Below are 20,720 nucleotides of genomic sequence, written 5' to 3'. Positions count from 1 at the left end.
TGGAACGTGCATTGAGGGGTGGGCAATACTGAACTCGGTAGTTCCTAGGTAGCCGGATGGACATCCGTCGGTGTATGTCGGCAGACCCAGCGAACAAAGCGAAACCAAGGTGGTGATGGAGGGGAATGGTGGGGAAACATCATGTTGGGGAGGAGGGCAGGCAAAATGGAAAAGTGGTGGGAGCAGGTCTGGCCCTCGAATGGGGTGAAAGGGGTGAAAGGCTGCCGTTCAGCCTCGGACGCACGCGTTTGGGAAGTGGAATGCTGAAGCTCGATGATACGAGGGAAAAGCCACTGTCTACTGTAGACCGAGCAGGTCAACGAGGGTGAGTTGAACGCGTGCATGCCAAGATAGAAATCAAGTAACGCGGTGGCAAAACGTGGTTTGGGGGCAGGTGGGGGAGGGGCCTTTCCAATGCTGCAATTGCAGTTTTGGATTCCGGTGGGTGGTGGTTGGAAGTTGGAAAAAAAACGTGAACCTCGTCAAACATGCCAGGCCAGTGAGAACTTACAAGGTACGAGCACAGGAGAAGGAAGGAGTGAGAGTGAGACTGAAGAGAGAGAGAGAGTGCGGGGTAAGGCTAGGCTAGTACAGGAAGGCCCGGAAGTGAGTGCAGGGCGAGATCCACAGGGCAACCCGGGAGTTTGGGGTGGGCATCGACGGCCGAGGCGGCGTCAAGTCAGAGTCAGATTGACTGTGTCCGAGTAGTGTTACTTACGGTGGTGTTGAGGGGGTGTATCGAGCTGTTCTGAGCAATGCGCAAAGATCAACGAGTGGGTCGCCCCAATGATATTATTATCACCGAGGACTTCGTAACGGTGTGCTGGTCAGAGGGAAGGAGTGGCAAGGGAGGGGAGTGATCACTGATATCTCGGTAGGGTTGGAAAAGGGAAGGTGGCACTGGAATCGGATGATACCCTTGGTCGACCATGTGGCTTGGATCCAAGACCGCCGCTAAGATTGATTGTTTTTTCCATCACATGCCGTCCCATACGAGTCACGGTATTATTTTATTGAATGAAAGTGAAGATGGAAAGACGTCAATCTCGCTGTGGATCAGGCCGCTCTCGAGTCTTCTGACGTGGATGTGTGTGAAGGAGGTGAGGCTATTGATGAGACCTGCCGCACCGCTGAGTTTCAAAGATGGAGGTTGAAAGGCAGCTCCTGTGTCCTGATTACACGGCAGACTGACATTTACTCCGTGCTCGTACTTGCAAGCTGCTACACATGTCACGCCAGAATTGGACGGTGATGGTTGGCGGTCGACCACAGATGGAATAGTCAGCCTCGAACGCCAGGCTCACAGGCTCAATCTCGCTGGGCGCTAGGGCCGCTGGGGCCCTGCTTGGGCCGCAATGCGAGGCTTCCTGAGCCTTGTGACTGATCACTGACCGCTCTGGTACAAGCACGAGTCGGTCAGGCAAGCTGCACCTGTTGAGAGGCACGGTGTGCGCATTGATGCCATTGAATTGCCCATGACTTCCGGTACACAACCACCTCTACTTGGGTCAGTACTTGGTGCGAAGTGTATCACGATTCGCGACTTGGCAAGTTCACCCGTGGGGGGGTTACGGAGTACTCGTCACTAATGACTCCGTACTCATAGACACGAGATTGCACCGAAAAGTGGGTTCAGGCAAGGATAACATCCTCAGGACAAGTACTCGTAGTGTCTGGAAGACGAGTGGAAGGCTGCTGTAGGCTCGAGAGGCTCGAGAGGCTCGTGGGAGACGGCAGGGAGTCAGAGACGCGATGGAGGGGAGGCAATTCACTAGTACCTCGTAGTAGTGCGAGGGTCGCCACGAGGTAGTCGGCACCTAGTCGGTACTACTCCTAGACTGTATGTATGTGCAACCAACCAAGCCCGGGGGTGAAGGGACCTTCCCTGATGGAGGCCGGTCGGTGACTCGGTGGGCGAACTGGGGCTGGCACTCAGTAACTACGAGGAGTAGTAGTACTACTCCGTACTGGCCACTGACCAGTGACCGTCCAGCTGTGCAGCCTCGGCAGATCCCAGGCTGCTCCTTCTTCCTCCTCTTTTCCCAGCCTCGATTGGGTCAGGCTGCGGGGCTAGCTGGTTAGGCTCAAGCACACCCAGGCTCAGGCTTCAGGCTTCAGGCTTCAGGCTTCGGGCTTCGTGCTTCGGGCTTCGTGCTGTCCCCATGCCCATCGCCACTACGACTGCCACCTATCGACCACCGCGCCTCCCACATTCTCCCATCAGGACTGAGTGACCACAGATAAGCCAAATTGAATTTACCCGTCCAAAGCAGCGAGCCAGACAGCTGTTTGGTATCTGGCACTGCGGGCTGCGTGCTCCGTTCTTCCTTCTCCGTAGGTAGCTGTGCCAGCAGACAAGTGTGTTCCATGTGAAAGAGTCATGCACGTACTCGGTAGGTACTGTAGATCTCATCATCCCCGTCGGAAGCCTGGTCAGAGCGCAGGCGAATTCAATTCAGTTCGGTGCATGATGATGGAAAGCCAAGGTACGGAGTAAGTCTCTCGCAAGGTTCCCTGCTCCACAAGGCCAGCAAAACCCTTCAATGAATATTCACCATTGACCCCTTCGCCCTTGGTTGTGGGCGCAATGGGTACCACTTGGCGGTCACTACAGCCTACCACTGCCTGCTGGTGATTCGTGCAGGGCTGTCGATGGATGGGCCTGATGGATCAGCTTCGTCCAGACTAGAAATCGCAGCCTTACTACTCCGTACTTACTGCTGTACGCCCCCCCCCGCGGCTAAAAGCCTCGAGTCAACACCCCTCCTCTGCCTGCTCTTCCTCGCAATAGTCAATCGAGTCCGCCTGTACTGTGCTTTGGTCCTCTCACTCTGCTCGCTCGAAATCTTATCAGCCGTCACACACACAAAGCCGTACTAGTGAGATACAGGACGGAGGACGGAGGACGGGGGACCAGACTCGCAAGCTTTCGGGCCCGCGTGTGGTTCTGGCTCTGGCTCTGGCCTGGCCTGGCCTGGCAAACCTCGCGAGCCCGAGCCTGATCTGAAGCCGACCTGAGCCTTGACCCTCCCACCTGCTCCTCCTCCACCTCGTCCGCCTCTCCCTCCTCTTTCCTTCTCCTTCCTCTTTCCCTCAACCAGCCATTACCGTCTTGGCAAACTCGCCATCAACTCCAAAGTCCAAAGTTCTCTTCCAGCAAAAGCTATCTCTTCTTCTCCAGCAATCATCTCTTCTCTATCGACCAGCCCCCCTCCACCTTCACACCTCCCACACCCTCGACCCAGAATAACAATGAGCGATCAGCTTTGACACTGATTATTATTCCATTGCCAAACGCACATCGCAAGCCTCGTCGTGCCTCGTCGCCTTGCCTCGCCACGCCTTGCCTGGCCTTGCCTTGCCTTGCGTGCGTGCGTGTGTCCCCTTCGCTGGCTCTTTTCGCTCAACTCCGCTTCTGACCTGACCTGACCTGACCAGACCAGACCACGCCAAACACCCACTTTTCACACTATCATCACCACACACAGCCACCCTCACTCTACCACTCCAACTCCAACACCAACGTCCGTTCATCTCGCCCGCTCTCCATGTCCACCATGGCGACAGATGCAAATATCAACATCACCTCAGCCTCTCTGCGGGGCAGTCCTTCCGATCGCATCATCAAGCCTCGACCTCGGAAGGATTCGCTCCAGTCCATCTCCGGTTCCGACACCCACCCCGGTCGCGTTGTGAAGCCTCGTGCTCGAAAATCCCCGGGCTCTGGAGCCAAACGATCGGAACCTGCCAAGCGCAAATTTATTTGTTCTTTTTCTCACTATGGCTGTGATGTTGCCCTCAGTTCCAAAAACGAGTGGAAGCGACATGTCTCCATCCAGCACCTTCAATTGGGCTTCTACCGTTGCGATGTCGGCTCATGTAATCCCGACCTGAATCCCAATGTTCCGGGCCACAAACGCGTCTACAACGACTTCAATCGAAAGGATCTTTTCACCCAGCATCACCGTCGAATGCACAAACCCGAATCTGGTCCTGGCTCTGTCCCGTTTCCCGCCAGTAATGCTGATGCCAAGGAATGGAGGGCCTTCGAGGACAGCCTCGAAGGTGTCCGAAGCCGTTGCTGGGTTGAAAAGCGAAAGCCCCCACAACGAAGCACCTGCGGTTTCTGCGGTCGAGTCTTCGAAGGCGACGGCAGTTGGAACGAACGCATGGAACATGTCGGAGGCCATTTTTCACGTGACATTGTCGAAGCCAAGGAAGAACGCGAGGACGAGGATCTCACCAACTGGGCCGTTCAAGAAGGTATCATCAGAGATGGCGGCAACGGCCGTCATGTGCTCATTGACCAACCTCCTATCTCCAGCGAGAGACCTTACATGTCCAGAGACCGAGATGTCAACATGACAGACGCGCCTAGCTCTGACGCCACTTCCCGCGACCCCGAGCAGTCTCCTTCATTGAGCGCTTCTTCACGAGCCAAGGACTCGGAACGTGGCGATTTTTACCCCAAAGCGGAGAGCCCGCGAAGTGCTCGTCGTCTGAGTAATGCCTTGAGTCCCAATGGCACTCCACGTCCTCCATCTGCTCCAGTGCTTCAGCCGTCTCCCAACTTGACCTCAGGCCCAAGTTTGGCTGCTGCGCTATCTGGTCCTGTTACTGCTCCTATCCTCGCACCAGCACCCTCACCAAGATCGGGTCAGCCTCCAGCTACACCACCCGAGCGTCGAGGCTACAACCTTGCCCCTCCCCCACTTGGATCCGCAAAGACACCAGGTTCACCAACATCAGCAACCGCCGCACCCGCACCCGCACCCGCACCCGATAGTGGCAGTGGTGATAGACTCGAAGATCTGATTAACCAATTGATCAGACCCAAACCACCAAAAGCTCACCGAAGACTTACCTGGAAATGTGTATGTTCTCGATCCTTTGGAGCCACATTTCCACTGACCGAATTTTCTAGGACTGTGCTCTTGAAATGTCTGTAGACATCGACGACGCCGACAGACAAGCTATCGAAAGCCTTCAAGATATCAGTATCATCTGCAGCAAGACATCCAATCCTTATCTCAAAGTGGCCAAGACTGGAAAATATCAAGTTGTGGCGTGTGACGAGTTAGCCACCTACATCTGGCGCAACTCAAAACAACCGGTTGAACAACACACTCGAGCTAACGACGTCACTGTGTCTTGATCACAAGGAGAGTATGCTGCCAAATGCAGACGTCATGAACCACAAATGCTGTTTCATCATTCAAGGGGGACATGACGACGGACCTCAAATTGTGGATTGTGAGGAATACTGGCACAGAAAGTCACATTCATAATTGATGCACGGGTGGTTCAAGTATGATGCCTATACTTGTCTAGCCACATCAATATCAGCACAGGTTGCTTACTGTAGGGAACTAACGAAATGGGAACATTGAGACCGAAGAGGGAATGCCTCGGGGCATAGGCACATCCAAAGATCACAGACTTTATGCGGCCGGATCGAACTTTTGCTTGGGAGGTCAGATTGTTCTCCACTTCAGCGTCAATGGGATGGACTGGGGAGCGAGACAACGTCTACTGATGGCGGCTAAGTAGTATGCCATAGCCCAGGAAAATGAGAGTGCTCTCCAATCGAGTGTGTTGTGTTACGTATCCTCTGCTGAGATACGGCAGCGGGTCAACTAGAAGCGTAGAATACTCTGAGGTACTCCGTACCTTAGCTGGACACGGAGTCAGGTAGTCAGGTATGCTTGATGGCACCGAGGGTAAGCACCTAAACGCCAATGCTTGGCGGTTGTTGTTGCTGGGGCGGATGGTCGGTTGATAAGATGGCTGTTGACATTGCTACCCATTGTCCTGTACCTACCACTCAGGTGCGAGGTACCCGGTACCCTACCTTTGCACCGTACTACTGAGTAGAGGCAAGGCGAACTTCCTCCGAGTGGAGGCTGGCTCTCGTGGGGGTCGAATGATATTTTGTACTTGAAACGACGGCCAGATACCGAGATTTGCATGGTACCTGTTTGCCCACCAGTCTTATTCATCCATTCCGTCACGTTCTCGATGGCCAGTGCCTACCTACTGTGCTCCGGATGCTCTCAGGCGATTCTACTGCTCAGCACTACAAGACAAGATGCTTCCTTCCATGATAATATTGTTGGGCAAAGAGCTTTTATTACTCCAGCTTTACCATGTGGATGACTTTGTCGAACTGGTAGTCCATCGATGGCTGCAGATTGGATTGTTTTCTTCGTTGGATTGCATCTGAAGCCACTGCTCGTCACTCTGATAACCGGAAAGACACCTAGCCTACAGCTGGCTTTTCAGGAGACGAATGAGTGATTCTTATCTTGACTGATTAACTGGCAATGACTTCACAGCCCAGTTTCCTGGATACTAGTGACTGGCCTCTTCCCAAATCACCCATTCGAACACCTAGTTTGGACTGTACCACTCTATCCCCTGGTTCAGAGACTGGCAGCATTCATTTTTCACATTATCCATTACCGCCTACTCCAGTCTCTTCCAGGCCAACAAGCGAGAAGGGCAAGGCCTCTGTCGGCACAGACCTCATCGTTCGTGTTCCTCTACAGCGGCCAGTCCATATGTATGTGGACTCCTATCTATCTGAACATGTGGCTCGCTTCTTCTCCTGTTGTCTAATCTATCTTGTCGTCGCAACTAGCGCATTCAGTAAAGGAAATTCGCTGTTCAGGCTCAAGTACTCCAGCATTGACATCCGGAAGGATGTCGCTGGAAACATCAAACGTATTGAGTTGAGTGAGCAATCGGGGGTCTCTTCGACACTGATTCACTCATGTCAGTCCATTCTGGTGCTACCCATCTACATATAGCAAGTCAAACTCATGATAATGCTCAGTTCCTGGCACCAAGGCTCCTATACCACATCTTGAACAACCCATTACCTCCAGCAAGCCTCAGATCTCGCGAATATCATTTCTTGAGGAGCAAACTGTACAGTCTGCTACAACAATTTTTCAAGCACAGCCTCAATACACGTTTGAGACATTCCAGGGTGAGTCTTTCTCATAAACTAGCGGTTGAGTGATACCAAGTCTCTCAGATTGCATCGCCTTCCAAGAGAATCTTCTGGCGCAAGAGGTCGTTTTCACCGCTGGTGTTGCTGAGGCCAAGTCCAAAGGCCGCGGCGAAGAAGCCATAAGCCAGAATTTACGTATCCTTCGAGCGCGAAACGGTCGCCAAATTATTGTAATGTTCTGCAACTCTCAGCGGTCCGAGAGGAAGCGGTACATTTCCATTCCTCGTACGTGATATGCTTCCTCATCCATCGGTCCGCGGAAATGGCAAAGCGAGCTGACTAGACCGGACAGTTGATTGCATCGACCATATTGAGCACAGCAAACGGAAATTCAATGTGACATTGACTCTTCGACCCAACTTTGACCTGTTGGCGCAGTTGAAGAGCATCTCGATTGTCTTCCTCGATGACCACGGTACGCACGCTCTATAGAATTCCACGTGGACGACCCAGACTGACCTCTCAGACCAAAAGAGATTTTTCAGCCTCCTGTGCCAGGGCGTTGGCTTTCAGGGTTGATCGACAACAGAATCCCACCGCATTATGATGACCACGACAACGGATTTTCCCTCAGCATTGATTATGTGAGCGTTGAGCGTGGCGTGTTGCATACCCCCGAGTTAAACCTAGGTTGAGGGCAAGAAATAACCAAGGCACTGGACATGGAGCCTGTTTCTATGCGGGAAAGGCTCGGGTGCGAAAGTGAAAAGGCCCCTGAAGGCTGGCTTCTCCCCTCGCAGGACGGAGTATTCGGCAATCAGTTGATTAACTTCTTTTAACAGGCTTCGAGAACATTAGTATCCTCCTTCTCAGCGTCTCTGATCTTCCTCTTTTCACATCCGAACACTTGTAGTTTGATGTGATGAATCTGTGGTAGAAATACCCACGCCGCCGTAAGTACCGACGTATAATGAAAACCTCGAAGGGGTTTCAGATGGGTGATTGTGGCTTCGGACGGGCACCACACTGGGCGACCGGCCATCAAGCTCTTCATAGATGGCTGGGCAGTGGCAAGGGAGACAGGGGACCAACATGCATGGGGGCTTTCTTCTAAGCTAGGCCAGAGGAGCTCCCTCAACGGCCTATCTCGGAACTAGTTTACTAGCAGACTAGCATGTCCACGTGGTGAATATTCGACACTCTAATGGATGGATTTCCTCCGATTGCGAAATAACTTCGGTATTTGAATTCACCCAGGGCACAGGTTTCGCTCACACTGTCCACCACGGCACATACGGCGCCCCGTTGCGTCGTGACAAAAACCACTCTTCACGCCACGAGAGTCGAATTCTAGGCATGCAATGCTGGGTAGGCCCGGCGCCGAAAGCATAATTATGACCTTTTCCCTTCCACCCACCTAACAGGGATCGAGATCGACCGTCGCGATGACTATCGATTTGATCGGTCACTACCAGTAATAAGGTGGAACCCCCCCGTGCTCAATTCCAAGTCCTTGTGAGGCAGACAACATTACTGGGGTCAAGCTGTGCTAAAATATCTCACATGCTGGTGTTGCCTCTACCGAGCGATGGAGTCATTCTGGCCCTGGCTAGTTCGCGATTCTCCAGCAAAAAGAAACTCCTAAAGGTTGGCAAGGTCCCTTCTCAGGAATTACTTTGCCTGAGAAACTTGTCCTCCATATCTCTAATAACGTCAGCCTGCCTTTCGAACATCCTCTCTCTTTATTTGTCCGATTGTTGTATGATAGCTTGCTATGCAATCGCCCTGCGAGCTGCCCACTGTACCACACGTTGCAGCTTGTTTCCAACGCCATGGATCGATAATTGATCTAATACAACTGACCCCACCATTTTGGCCCCTACTTTCCCAAATTGCGACCTCTACCTGACTAGAGTAAACCCTCAACCATGGGGCGCTGGCACGGCCGGCTTTATGCGACGGATCGGGCCAGAGATTTTGATCATGAGAGAGTGAGAAAATGCTCTTTGTTGTATCTGATCTATTGCCATTCGTAGCTGGTACTGATTATGTCTGTGAATCTAGGACCGTCATGTTCGAGTCCGACAGATCTACGAAACCATCGATCGGCAACCGTTTCAATGGGTTGTGGTACTGGTCGCCGGAGTTGGCTTCTTGCTGGATGGTTTCTCTGTAGGCCGAGGAACCAAATGCTCCTCAAGATCTGGGATGGCATAGCTAACGTCCTATCGGTAGCTCTTCGCTGGCAATATCGCCCTGCCCATGATCGCTTATGTCTACTGGAATGAAGAAGTTTCCTCGTTTCGCCTCACCTGTATCAACATTGTAACTCTTACCGGCACACTCGTTGGACAAGTCCTATTTGGCTTCCTAGCCGACCAGAAGGGTCGCAAGAGAATGTATGGTATCGAGTTGGTATTACTCATTGGCGCAACCCTCGGTGTGGTCATGAGCTCCCGTGGCTCTAATGGAAGCATGAGTGTCTATGCTTGGTTGATCTGGTGGAGAATCATCGTTGGAATAGGTGTAGGCGCAGATTATCCTCTGTCAGCCGTCATTACCGCAGAGTCAGTGGAGATTCGATGGATTTCTTGCGTTATAGGACATTGTCACTAACATTTTGCAATATTAGATTTGCGCCAACGAAGCACCGGGCCAGAATGATGGCTACGGTATTCTTCATGCAGCCGCTGGGGCAGATTTTTGGAAACGTAGTCTCACTCATCGTGGTTAGCATCTCTCGAAAGTCGAATCATGAAGATATGATAAGGTCGGTCGATATCATGTGGCGTTGGATTATCGGTCTTGGAGTCGTCCCTGGTGTCATCGCTCTGCTTTTCCGCTTCGCCATTCCCGAGACCCCCCGCTTCTTACTCGATATCGAAGACGACCCTATCAAAGCCGAATTTGACGCCACTCAGCTCTTCGGCGAGTCGTCGATGGGCAGCGAGCTGGAAAACGGCATGTGGTGTGATTCCCCCCCCGCATCGCACGCCTCGAGCCAGTCCGTGGACATACCCGTGGACGTCAATCCATCGTGGGTGATCACATCCGCCCCACCCACGACACTGAACTCGTCTTGGAAGCTATCCAAGGCGGACATCATCCAATATTTCTGGACCGAAGGGAACTGGCGCACTTTATTCGCGACATCGATGTGTTGGCTCCTACTCGACTTCGGGTTCTACGGAATTGGACTCTCAAGTCCCCAGTTCCTCGCAAAGACATGGGGAAATCTCGCCATCACCGGGCCCAGCCCTCCCTGGATGACCGATCCCAACAAAGACCCCTATGCCATGTTCCTCGAGACGTCCATCCAAGCCCTCGTGATCCTGAACACAGGCAGTTTTGTGGGCGGCCTCCTGTGGATCACATGCGCGAACCGCCTGAACAGAGTCAGCCTCCAGAAATACGGCTTCCTGGCGCTCGCCGCGCTGTTCATTGCCCTAGGCACGGTCTTCATCACGATCCAGCGCGAAGGCACACTCGCAATCTGCCTGTACGTGATCGGCCAAGTGGCATTCAACTTCGGGCCCAACTCGACCACCTATATAATCCCCGCCGAGCTCTTTCCCACCCGCTACCGCGCAAGCTGCCATGGCATCAGCGCTGCGGCCGGAAAATTGGGCTCTATCCTCGTCCAGGTGTTCTCCGCGTACTACAAATTCGGCTCGTCGAGTCCCGGCGATGACCAGACCAAGCGCTACGGCACGATTCTGGTGGTGTTCAGTGTGTGTATGATTTTTGGTGCGATCATTACACATTTCTGGATCCCAGAAGTCCAGGAGAAAGCCAAGCGTGGAGAGATATGGGCCGGCAAGGCGAAGAGTCTCGAGGAGCTGGCGCTGGGTAGGTGGGGTCTCAGGAGTCAGTCGGTGATCCGCAGTCAGCCGAGTCGGGCTATCGACGGGCTGCGATCATAAAATCTAAAAAGAAATAAGAACCCTCTGTTCGGTTTGGATCGGGTCGTATTGGGACTCCGGCGCGAAAAGAACGAAAGAAACCATGGGTGCTTTTACGATTTCACGTCTACCCCTCGGCAACTGGGACGTTGGGATTTGGGCTCTCTGTGTATAATTATTGTCTCATTAGGGAGACAGAGTCCGAGAAAGGCACAAGATTCCAAGATTGTTTGCCTGTATAATATCATATGTATATCGTACAGTGTTGAGCAAGGCTTTGAATTTCCAGGGGGGCACTCTTCAAGTTCCCAGATCCTTGGCAATAATCGAAATACACAGCCGCCACCGTGAACTGATACTATTCGTGAATGGTATACGTCTCTATGCCGTTCCTACCTTACACAGCACCACGCTGCTCACAATGAATCCGAACCCGAAACCGAAACTGCTTGAAATGAATGCAACGACAACCGGAGTACGGGGTTCGACATTGAGGACGAGCACAATAGCGCTGGTGGAGCCCAAGGGAGCACCCATCTCCGCTAGTTCAAGAACCGTTTTGCGTAGACTATATTGCGAGCCAGAAACTGGCGTCGAGGTCAAGAGAAATCAAGAGAGAATAAATGAAGCGGCTGCCGTAACTTACTGTGACGAGGCTACCCGAAAAGGAGGTCGCATTGATGATTGGTAGAAGGACCGTTGACTGCCACGTGACCAGTCTGACTCCTGGCCAATTCAACATAAATACCTTCGAGATTCCCAATGGTGGTATCGAGCCAAAAGTGCTGTAGACTCCTACCGCCTCATCGTCACATCGTCAAAGGCAATACACTCGCTTTTCCAAAGATCTCCGAAACTGCGCTAGAGTCTAGATTCACGTCGGGGCTGGCAATGCTATCCGCTTTCGAGCCTCTAAGGCGCTGACAACGCAAGTTGCATACGCTTCAGGTACGAAAAGAATGGCGCAGAGGCAATGGTGGAGACGAGGTGATATGCCATGCTCTAGGCCAATGAAAGTGCTGTGCATTTGAGCTTGCAGTCTTATATGTGCTCTGGCAGCATTGAAGTCCTCAATCTCCTGAGAGGTCCATTTGATCGCTGGCAGAGGTTTGGACTTCCAAATGAGCGTCGAAGCCGGCACTGATGCCAGGGTACATCCTCCTCTCTTGTAATGGTAGCCTGGCTGCCAGTGGTTCGCATGTCACCTACATGCCCTGTTGAAGTCTCTGAGTACCCTCCCTCAATATCCTTTCTCGTGTTCCTGAGTAGATCTTGAGCCAGCACCCACACTACCAGTGATCTACAAAGTGACCATTCTTGCAGAATTCTAACCACTTCACTTTCACTGTCACTGTAGTTTCTGGATTCTCCGGAGCTTCCTTATCCTGGTCCCAAGAACATCTGTCTCCTGCTAGTTTTCTGAGGAACCGAGCTTTCTTTCGAAGTCACATCAATCCTTAGCCTTCAATTGGTCTTTTGACTGCCTCAGGTACTTCACACTATTCGTTCTGCTAGCGTCACCAGGTCTCTATCCCAAGTATCTATCTTACTCATCACCATCTAGGTGGATCTTCCTTCCTACACTTCCACTACATTTTATTCCATCTCTATCCTTGCTTCTGCTGCTGCTGGGCCTTTCTGGTGCTTATTCTCGCGTCATAGCTCACCTTCCGAGCTCGCAAGAGAGGTGCCCGAGAGTTATAAAACGCAATGCTCTTTTCTTGACAATTAGGTCTAGGATCTGAAACTTCTTCTGAGCCGATCTCAACACCAGCTAACCAAAGTTCGTGGTCTTCTTACCATCTCTTCTAACTAAGAGTGGATTTGAAGTCAAAATTGTCAACTTTCGCATTTGAGTCGCCATCACTTAGCTTCACCTCTACAAATGGCGCCCCATGTCAAGATCGAGCCTGAGCCAAGCGACGAACGAGCGGATTGGAAGGATTTGCCGATGCTCACAACAAATTACTCCGGCAGTATCTTGGACCATCCAAGTTTTCAGAATGCTTGCAGGGCGGAGGCAGTCATTCTGAAGCAGCTGCAAACGGCCCTTGACAAACTCCCGCGAGGCAAGAAGAGGATTCGCCTGAAGAAGAAGCTAGAAAAGATTCAATTTCACAATAGCCCAGCGAAGAGAATCGTTGCTCTGATCGGCATCACAGGCTCCGGCAAGAGCAGCGTCCTTGGGGAGACTGTGGACGATCGCGGCGTTGCGAAAACCAGCGGAATCGGACGAGCGGTAACGCATATTGCTCAAGAATACTCTCAGCGACCTGACAACTCCTCATCTCCCTATCGCCTCGTTTGCAAATTCAAAACAGAGGACCAGCGAAGAGAGCAGATGGAAACTCTTCTAGATGATTGGCGACGCCTTGACCTGGGAGGAATAACCCCTGCGGACGGAGAATTCAAAATCATCGAAGAAAACTCAAAAGCTGCCTTGAGTGTTATCAGAACTGTTTTAGGCGGGGTGAATGGTTTCAATCTACAGCATATTGAGTATGGAAAAAACGGGGTCACTCGACAGGCCGCACTTGCCGTGCTCTATCGTTGGATCGGACTAATGCGAATGCCAGAAGGAGCCTTACAAGACGGTAACTATAGCCAGAATTTTGATGACACTAAATCTCTCCAAAAAGCTATTCACGAATTTCAGCAAACTGGGTTATGGCCGTTTGTTGGGAATATGAGTATTTTGTTTGACTCGGAGGTACTTAAGGATGGCTTGGTGATTGCTGATCTTCCAGGGTGCTTCGATTCGAACCATATCCGCGCCAAAACGGCGGACGCGTATCTCCCTAGAGCCCAGGAGATATGGATCGTGGCAAACATCACTCGCGCTGTTGACAACCCTGTCATTGAGAGCATCGCAGACCGCTACTTTCGAGGGCTCGAAGACGTTGGCGATCTGCATCAGCCAATCGTCAATATCATCTGCACCTTTGCCGGAGAGATACCAGATGATATAGATTGGGTAGCCGAAAATCTCATTGATGCCGACACTCTACAACAGGCCGAAGACGAATATGCGGATGCCGAGGAAAGTGGAATATCCCAGGAGATCGCCCTGGCCGAGCACCACCTTCAAAGCCTCAAAATGAAGGCACGTAACGACAAGGTCACCGCAGATATCATAGAGGAATGGTCGAGTACCTTCGGCCCGAATCAGTTGAAAGTTTTTTGTGTTGACAACAAAATGCATCGACAAGGCGGGCGAGCCAAGGAGATCAGTGGCATTCCCGAGTTGAGACAGTACAGTTCGAACATAATGGCGCAGGTGGTATACAAGAATGCTATGGAATCCCTCTGCGTACAGACTCCTGCCTTGATCACATCTTTTCAGACGTACATCGACATGATGAAAAATCCCTCTTCCTCCCAGGAAAAGGAGGCCGCCTTTGGCGAGAAAGAAATTCAGACCTCCACGATCCAGTGGGCCGAGTGGGAGGCATCTGTATCTGGTGGCTGCGCTCTGGTAACATCAACTGCCAGGGAAAATAGCGCCTCCATAACACAGTCTGCACGCATGCATCTCAAAAAGTGGGAAAGTCTCCCTTATCCAACTATTGGGGCATTCTTCCGACGGGATGGAATCCATAAGCCCAAAGGATCGCTCGTGCAGGTCTCATGGTGTGCCCAACTTCTGGGATGCATACTGAGCGAGATAAGATCTACATTCCGGAAGCTAGACAAATGCGCCAAATCAGCCTGGACGACGATCAAGGCGAAGATGATAGAACGATTTGAGAATCACGAGGGCCAATACGAGGACGGAGATGGTCTTGACACGGTTCTTCGCCTACTAAGGAGTCGGAAGAACAATCTAAAAGTTCAACTAGACCACGAACAAGAAAATTTCACTCAGCAGCTGCTCCAGATCAAACGAAAGGCCGTAAGCAGTGACACCGAATCCTACATTTTCAATATCATGCAGCCCACTTTCCAGCAAGGCAAGGTAGACTTTGGTAAGTTGTATGCCTGTACCAAATCTCCTCACACACTGACCAATTCAGGCCCCGGGGTCAAGCTGCGGAACGTGGAGCGACTCCGGTCAGCAATCGAGGATGGCGCTTTCCTCGTGGCGTATGCAAACAAGGTCGACAAAGCATGCGAAGAGCTGATTGATGCGACTAGACTCAGATTTCACGCAGTCATCAAAGACGTCGCCGATGACATCAAAGCAGATCTAGAGCCGGTGATAGCTGCCCAGGCGGCGGATTGCTTCTTCCAAAAAGACCCACTCCTCCAGGGCGAGTTGGATGCGTTCATGTGGGACATCACTCTCAAGAAGGAGGAGATGGATTTGAATATCGAAAGTGCAAAGGCGTTGGGGCAAGAGCTATGGGGATCTGACAAAGTCACACCGAACCATGGTTAGCAGGTATGCAAGGACGTCGATCATGAGAAATTCGAATTCCTATCCACAGTAGGGTCTTTGAAGTTTGGACGGTTGGGCTAGCCTCGCCAATCATGCAGTGATTTGGTGCTTACACTTGAGTGACATCAGAGTTTGGGACGACAACTAAGAGAAGAACCTTGAGGAAGGCGGCAGTCGAGATATCTAGTATCGGGGCCGTCAGAGCCAGAAATAGGAGAAAGAGCATGAAGCAATCGACATGGATCTGGGGTACCAGGCTCGCTTGAAGACATGGGTCACGGATCAGAAAGCCCTGCAGTCCACATGGGCTTTCAGCAGAAAGTACCAAGCAATGGTTCAATGGCAATAGAACATCCCAGATGTGTTTCAACCACTATGAGCCGTCGAGGGAGTATTAGCTGCAAAAGCATGCATCAATCCCGAGTTTCCGGTCCCGACAAGAGTAGCACAGTAGCGCACGGAAGGGAGAAATCACCGATTCACTCACTCACTACCTTGATTCTCTCTTGGACCCGGATTCACGTGGGTGTTTGAAATATCAGTCCAAGACGGCGAAGGTTGGGAGAAAAGCTAAGTGGAAACATTGGAAATTTGGCATTATATATCTTACATTACACGACGAGATCTGGCCTTGGGAAGAGTTCCGCCAGGCTCTCGAGGATATATGGATATGGATTGACGCGAATCGGTCTGCTTTTCGCCTTTGGGTTCGGTTTCCAGCGCGGAGTGCATGCCCCATGCAGCAAGTAAATCAAACAAGTATCCAGTGCAAGCGCTGTGCTCCGAACCAAATCTCAAGCTACTCAACTCAGCCCTGCAGATCATTCGAGATACCTCCAATCGTTACTGATTTAATGGTAGTATACTCATCAATGCCGTATTTGCTACCTTCGCGGCCAAACCCAGACTGCTTGACGCCACCAAAGGGCGAGGCTGGATCCGATATCAAGCCGGTATTGACGCCGACCATGCCGACCTCAAGGGCCTCAGCGACGCGATAGATGCGACCAATATCGCTTGAGAAGAAATAACCTGCGAGGCCGACCTCCGCCGCATTGGCGGCCGCGACGACTTCCTTCTCGGAGTCGAAAGGGAACAACCCGGCCACAGGGCCGAAAGTCTCCTCGGTCGCGATCGCCATGTCGTTGGTGACGTCGCGAAGGACAGTGGGCGAGTAGAAGTTCTCACCCAGGTCAGGTAGGCGCTGGCCTCCGACGAGCAGCCTCGCGCCCTTGTTCGTCGCGTCTCGCACGTGCTGCTCGACTTTCGACACGGCGCGGTCGTGAATCACAGGGCCGTGGGTGACACCATCATCAAAGCCATAGCCGACCTTGAAGTCTTTGACCTTTGCGGTGAATTTCTCGGCGAAGGTGTCGTAGATGCCGCGCTGGACGTAGATGCGGTTCGCACACACGCAGGTCTGGCCTGACGAGCGGAATTTACAAGCGATCGCACCTGCGACGGCGGCGTCGAGGTCGGGCGCATCGTCAAAGACGATGAAGGGCGCGTTGCCGCCGAGCTCGAATGAGAGTTTCTTGATCGTGCTGGCGGATTGTTTCATTAGGAGTCTGCCGACATTCGTGGAGCCTGTGAAGGAGACCTTCTTCACGCGTGGGTCGGTGGTCAAGATCTCGCCAACTTCGACGGTGTTCTTGAGGGCGGTCACGATGTTGACGACGCCTTTGGGGATTCCTGCGCGTCGGCCTAGTTCTGCCAGTGCGGCCGCCGTGAAGGGGGTCTCGCCGGGCGATTTGGCTACCACGGTGCATCCTGCGGCGAGGGCGGGGCCGATTTTACGGGTGATCATGGCTGCGGGGAAGTTCCAGGGGGTGATGAGCCCGGCGACGCCGACGGGTTGTTTGAAAGTCATGATCCGATTACCTGGGATGGAGGCACCGATGGTGTCGCCGTAGACGCGTGGAGCTTCCTCGGAGAACCACTGGAAGAAGTTGGCGGCGTAGGCGACTTCACCACGCGCGTCGTTGAGAGGCTTCCCGTTCTCCCACGTGATGAGAGTGGCTAGATCTTCGGAGTTCTCGAGCATCAGGTTGTACCATTTCCGGAGGAGGGTGGCTCTCTCGCGTGGGGTGGTTTTCCGGAAGGTCTTGAAGGCCTCGGTGGCGGCGGAGATGGCCTTGTCAGTGTCATCTCTGTTGAATTCCGGGGCGGAGGCGATCTTCTTGCCTGTGGAAGGGTCGTGGACGTCGAATGTCTGGCCTGATGCTGCGGAGACGAACTCGCCGTTGACGAAGGCCTTCTCAATCAAGAGAGATGGGTCTTTTAGTTTGGGGACTGTGTGGACCATGGCGACGGATTGTATTCTGTATGTAGTTTGGAAATGGTTTCTGGGGATGGAATATGAAAGACGTGGACGAGATGAAGAAAGAAGAGTTCTTATGTACGAAGAGGGCCTTGCCATTTTTGGTGAAGAAATGTGCGCCTCGCAATAGGATCAAAGGCAGATCCCGGGGGCGGGGTGGAGAGGGACAAGGGAGACCAGGATGGAATTTCGTGAAATGTCGGAACTATGACATGTGCATGAATGAAAAGCTTGGTCTGCTTCTGGGGGGTGTTGTGGCCGTTGTGTTTGGTTTGAAATAGAAGCAGCTCGGGAGCATCGTCTGAGATACATACATAGTATTGGAGGAACTGGAGGAGGAGAAACGAACGGACTTGACGTCAGAAGAATGGGGAGATGGGGAAGCTGGGAAGTCGGGAACAGAGATCGAGAAGGTGTAATTTACTTGCGTCAAATAACTCTCGGATCAACTAATCAGTGTCAGACCGAACAAAAGAAGAAGACACTTTCACCAGCGGGGGCGGGGCACCCCCGGGTAGGCGAAAGCTTGAAGCGGCATAGGAGGAGTACATGGCACACATCAATGATAATCAAAATGACATTACATTATTACTCCACCCACCAAGTACCAGCGTTGCTTGTCCTCCGGGCCACGAGATGCAGCTGAGTCACTCACAGAACAACTATTCAATTCCACCCATCTCCGATTAGACAAGCGCAGACAGGTCCCCAAATATGCAGACCATGACCCGGTGCAATTGTTGATGCATCGTCGGGTAGAAAGGCGGCTTAAGTTGACGGAAGCGAGCGAGGCGACCAAGCCGGCAACTTGACCAGACAGCTTCAACCAAACTGAGCTTCGAAAGCTCGTGTTTGTTCCAACATCCCGGTGGTGGGCCGGCAACCGGGTATGTGCCTGAGTTGGCGGATCATCCCACACAACCACACACTGTATCTTCTCAGTGACCTTTCAGAGTATCAAGCCACCGGCCCAAGTCTAGGCCTGTAGACGGATTCATGGCAGAACAGCCTGACACGCACAATGATGATAATAATGACAAACCACCACCCCGTCAGCTGAGGAGCAAGGGACAGACGAAAGCTGTGGCCAAAGGGAAATTGGTCGAGACCACCAACTCCTTGAACTGCCTCGACTTCTTCCAGAGATACGCATTAGATGATTTGCATTTGCCCATACAGGTCAAGAATGCTAGCAATGCATCCGTTCTTCAGACTGGGTACGAGGATGCTTCTACCATCTCCAAGCAAGCTCTCGAAGCATGTCTGGATCTCATCGAGCAGACCAGTGCCCATGACTACAAGAATTCAGAAGCAGGATGGTCTCGTGCCAAGAAGAAGAAAGAAATGAAGCTGCCAGACATGAAGTATATCACTCTCAACGACGAACGCCCCAACCATATGATCGCCGGCTTTGTCTCCTTCATGATCACCTACGAAGATGGGTTCGAGGTCGTCTACGTCTATGAAATCCACTTGGCCCCGGAATGGCAGGCACAAGGACTCGGCAAATCTCTCATCATAGCTGTTGAGACTATCGGCAAGAACGTCGGTGCGGAGAAGATCATGCTGACCGTCTTCAAAGCTAACCGACGGGCCGTCGACTGGTATTGCAAACTGGGCTATGTCGAGGACGAGTTCTCCCCGGAACCTCGCAAGCTGAGGAATGGCACCGTCAAAGAACCCACATACGTGATCTTCTCCAAACGATTGAGAAAGGTCGGATGAGATCTCGCTGCTAATACTGTCGGCTTTTCCAAGGAATCATATCTGACGTGCACTCTTGCCCTTCATCTCTGGCCGTTCGATCTCCCATTCATCGCGCATCACGGCGAAAAGGGTATCTCCGACCAGAATCGTCAAACCCAGGCTCCACACAAGAGTAATGGCATAGAAGAAATTGGCGTTGCCTGAGCCTGCATAAATCCAGAGATGGTAAAACGCCGGACCCAGAAGTGTGGAATACAGCAGCACAGAAGCGGCAATAAATACATATCGAGTCACTACGGAAGTCAGTGTAATGCCAGGCATGAAAGACGGCGTGCAACTTACAAGGGAGAATATGTTGGTACAATGGAAGAAGGCCAAGGTAAAGCGATACATCTGCAATACTGGGATATGGCTTGAAAACAGCGAACAATCCCACGAGGCTGGTAATGACGAAAAGTGGCTGAGCCTGGAGTCGAAAAGTCATGGCGCCGACATATCCTACCAGTTGTAACCAGAAAACTCCGATGAAAAAGTCTCGGAAGGAGTCAAAGATCTCGATGAAGAAATACCACCAAAGTCCCACATTGGGAGTGAGGTCCGTCACCGTGATTTGTGCTCCGTAGCAAGAAGAAAGGAAGTCCCAAAATCCAGAGGTTATAACCGGTGTCGACCCCAGCAGTGCTCCTAGGACACCAAAATAGGAGGCGATGGAGGCCACCAGGGCTGACCAAGACTGAGGAGAGCTCTTGTGGGCCATGAGTAGTACCGGCGGTAGAAGTAAAGCCGGATACATTGATAGGTAGCTACCAACAGCAAGTCCAAACATGGCTCTGACTCTGTTGCCGGCTTGGGCGTTCAGCACGGCTTGAATAATGGCCGTATTCGTGAAGATGGTAGTGCTCTTACCCAAGCATGACAGGATCGTTAATGGGTTGAAGAGGTAAGCGGCGGCGATCAAGGAGCCACTCAAATTTCTGAAGCGTGGGCTCGGAATTCTGAGTTTGTCCGCGATTGTGTGTAGGGCCAATCCGTTGACAGTGTCGAGAGCGATGAAAACTAGCGGGGCCGGCAAGATATCGAAGACGACCAGCAGCAATGGCGCTTGATGAAACACGCCCCCATCGTAAGGTGACAGGCCATGTCGGTAGAGGAAAAGACCTTCCTGTAGCCGCTTAAAACTGGAGATTGGTGTGGAAATCTCAACTTGGGCTGTGAGGAAGTCGGAGAGGTTGGGCCAGATGAGGAAAACAATCAATCGAATCACAACGGCCCCCGCGTATATTGCGACAGTGTCTCGGTCCATTGACACTGCCATTTGGGGGTTTCCTATTACTATAAGTTGTTGGGATTGGGCATATCCCGAACGTTTGTGCTGGGTATCGATGATGGCGGTGATGGTATTCCCCTTGACCCCAAATCCGCTAAAGGTGAAGGTGGCTTGAACTTGATGGTCGAGGC

At 52.1% G+C, this 20,720-nt stretch overlaps 7 protein-coding genes across 7 annotated transcripts; 5 read left to right on the top strand and 2 right to left on the bottom strand.

The window, feature by feature from the left end:
• Positions 1–3,557: 3,557 nt before the first annotated feature.
• A1O9_01163 (uncharacterized protein) lies at positions 3,558–4,949 on the top strand (the record flags this gene model as incomplete). The annotated part of the gene is made up of 1 exon (XM_013410322.1): positions 3,558–4,949. One exon carries the CDS (start codon positions 3,558–3,560, stop codon positions 4,947–4,949), a length of 1,392 nt encoding a protein of 463 aa, XP_013265776.1.
• A 1,374-nt stretch (positions 4,950–6,323) lies between these two features.
• Positions 6,324–7,447, top strand: A1O9_01162 (uncharacterized protein; the record flags this gene model as incomplete). The annotated part of the gene is made up of 4 exons (XM_013410321.1): positions 6,324–6,735; positions 6,836–6,991; positions 7,040–7,240; positions 7,299–7,447. The coding sequence occupies 4 exons, from the start codon at positions 6,324–6,326 to the stop codon at positions 7,445–7,447; spliced, it is 918 nt and encodes a 305-aa protein (XP_013265775.1).
• A 1,436-nt stretch (positions 7,448–8,883) lies between these two features.
• On the top strand, positions 8,884–10,878 carry A1O9_01161 (uncharacterized protein; the record flags this gene model as incomplete). Its single annotated transcript, XM_013410320.1, has 4 exons — positions 8,884–8,946; positions 9,020–9,127; positions 9,191–9,522; positions 9,588–10,878. The coding sequence occupies 4 exons, from the start codon at positions 8,884–8,886 to the stop codon at positions 10,876–10,878; spliced, it is 1,794 nt and encodes a 597-aa protein (XP_013265774.1).
• A 1,864-nt stretch (positions 10,879–12,742) lies between these two features.
• Positions 12,743–15,235, top strand: A1O9_01160 (uncharacterized protein; the record flags this gene model as incomplete). The annotated part of the gene is made up of 1 exon (XM_013410319.1): positions 12,743–15,235. The coding sequence occupies one exon, from the start codon at positions 12,743–12,745 to the stop codon at positions 15,233–15,235; it is 2,493 nt and encodes an 830-aa protein (XP_013265773.1).
• An 808-nt stretch (positions 15,236–16,043) lies between these two features.
• On the bottom strand, positions 16,044–17,540 carry A1O9_01159 (succinate-semialdehyde dehydrogenase (NADP+); the record flags this gene model as incomplete). Its single annotated transcript, XM_013410318.1, has 1 exon — positions 16,044–17,540. The coding sequence occupies one exon, from the start codon at positions 17,538–17,540 to the stop codon at positions 16,044–16,046; it is 1,497 nt and encodes a 498-aa protein (XP_013265772.1).
• Positions 17,541–18,551: 1,011 nt separating this feature from the next.
• On the top strand, positions 18,552–19,280 carry A1O9_01158 (uncharacterized protein; the record flags this gene model as incomplete). The annotated part of the gene is made up of 1 exon (XM_013410317.1): positions 18,552–19,280. The coding sequence occupies one exon, from the start codon at positions 18,552–18,554 to the stop codon at positions 19,278–19,280; it is 729 nt and encodes a 242-aa protein (XP_013265771.1).
• A 36-nt stretch (positions 19,281–19,316) lies between these two features.
• On the bottom strand, positions 19,317–20,577 carry A1O9_01157 (phosphatidylinositol glycan, class U; the record flags this gene model as incomplete). The annotated part of the gene is made up of 2 exons (XM_013410316.1): positions 19,317–19,555; positions 19,605–20,577. 2 exons carry the CDS (start codon positions 20,575–20,577, stop codon positions 19,317–19,319), a joined length of 1,212 nt encoding a protein of 403 aa, XP_013265770.1.
• Between the last annotated feature and the right edge of the window lie 143 nt (positions 20,578–20,720).

Source organism: Exophiala aquamarina (assembly GCF_000709125.1).
Source record: "Exophiala aquamarina CBS 119918 chromosome Unknown aczIA-supercont1.1, whole genome shotgun sequence".
In the NCBI taxonomy this organism is placed as follows: domain Eukaryota; kingdom Fungi; phylum Ascomycota; class Eurotiomycetes; order Chaetothyriales; family Herpotrichiellaceae; genus Exophiala; species Exophiala aquamarina.
The sequence above is the reverse complement of the archived record's forward strand: the minus strand, read 5'-3'. Positions and strand labels throughout refer to the sequence as shown.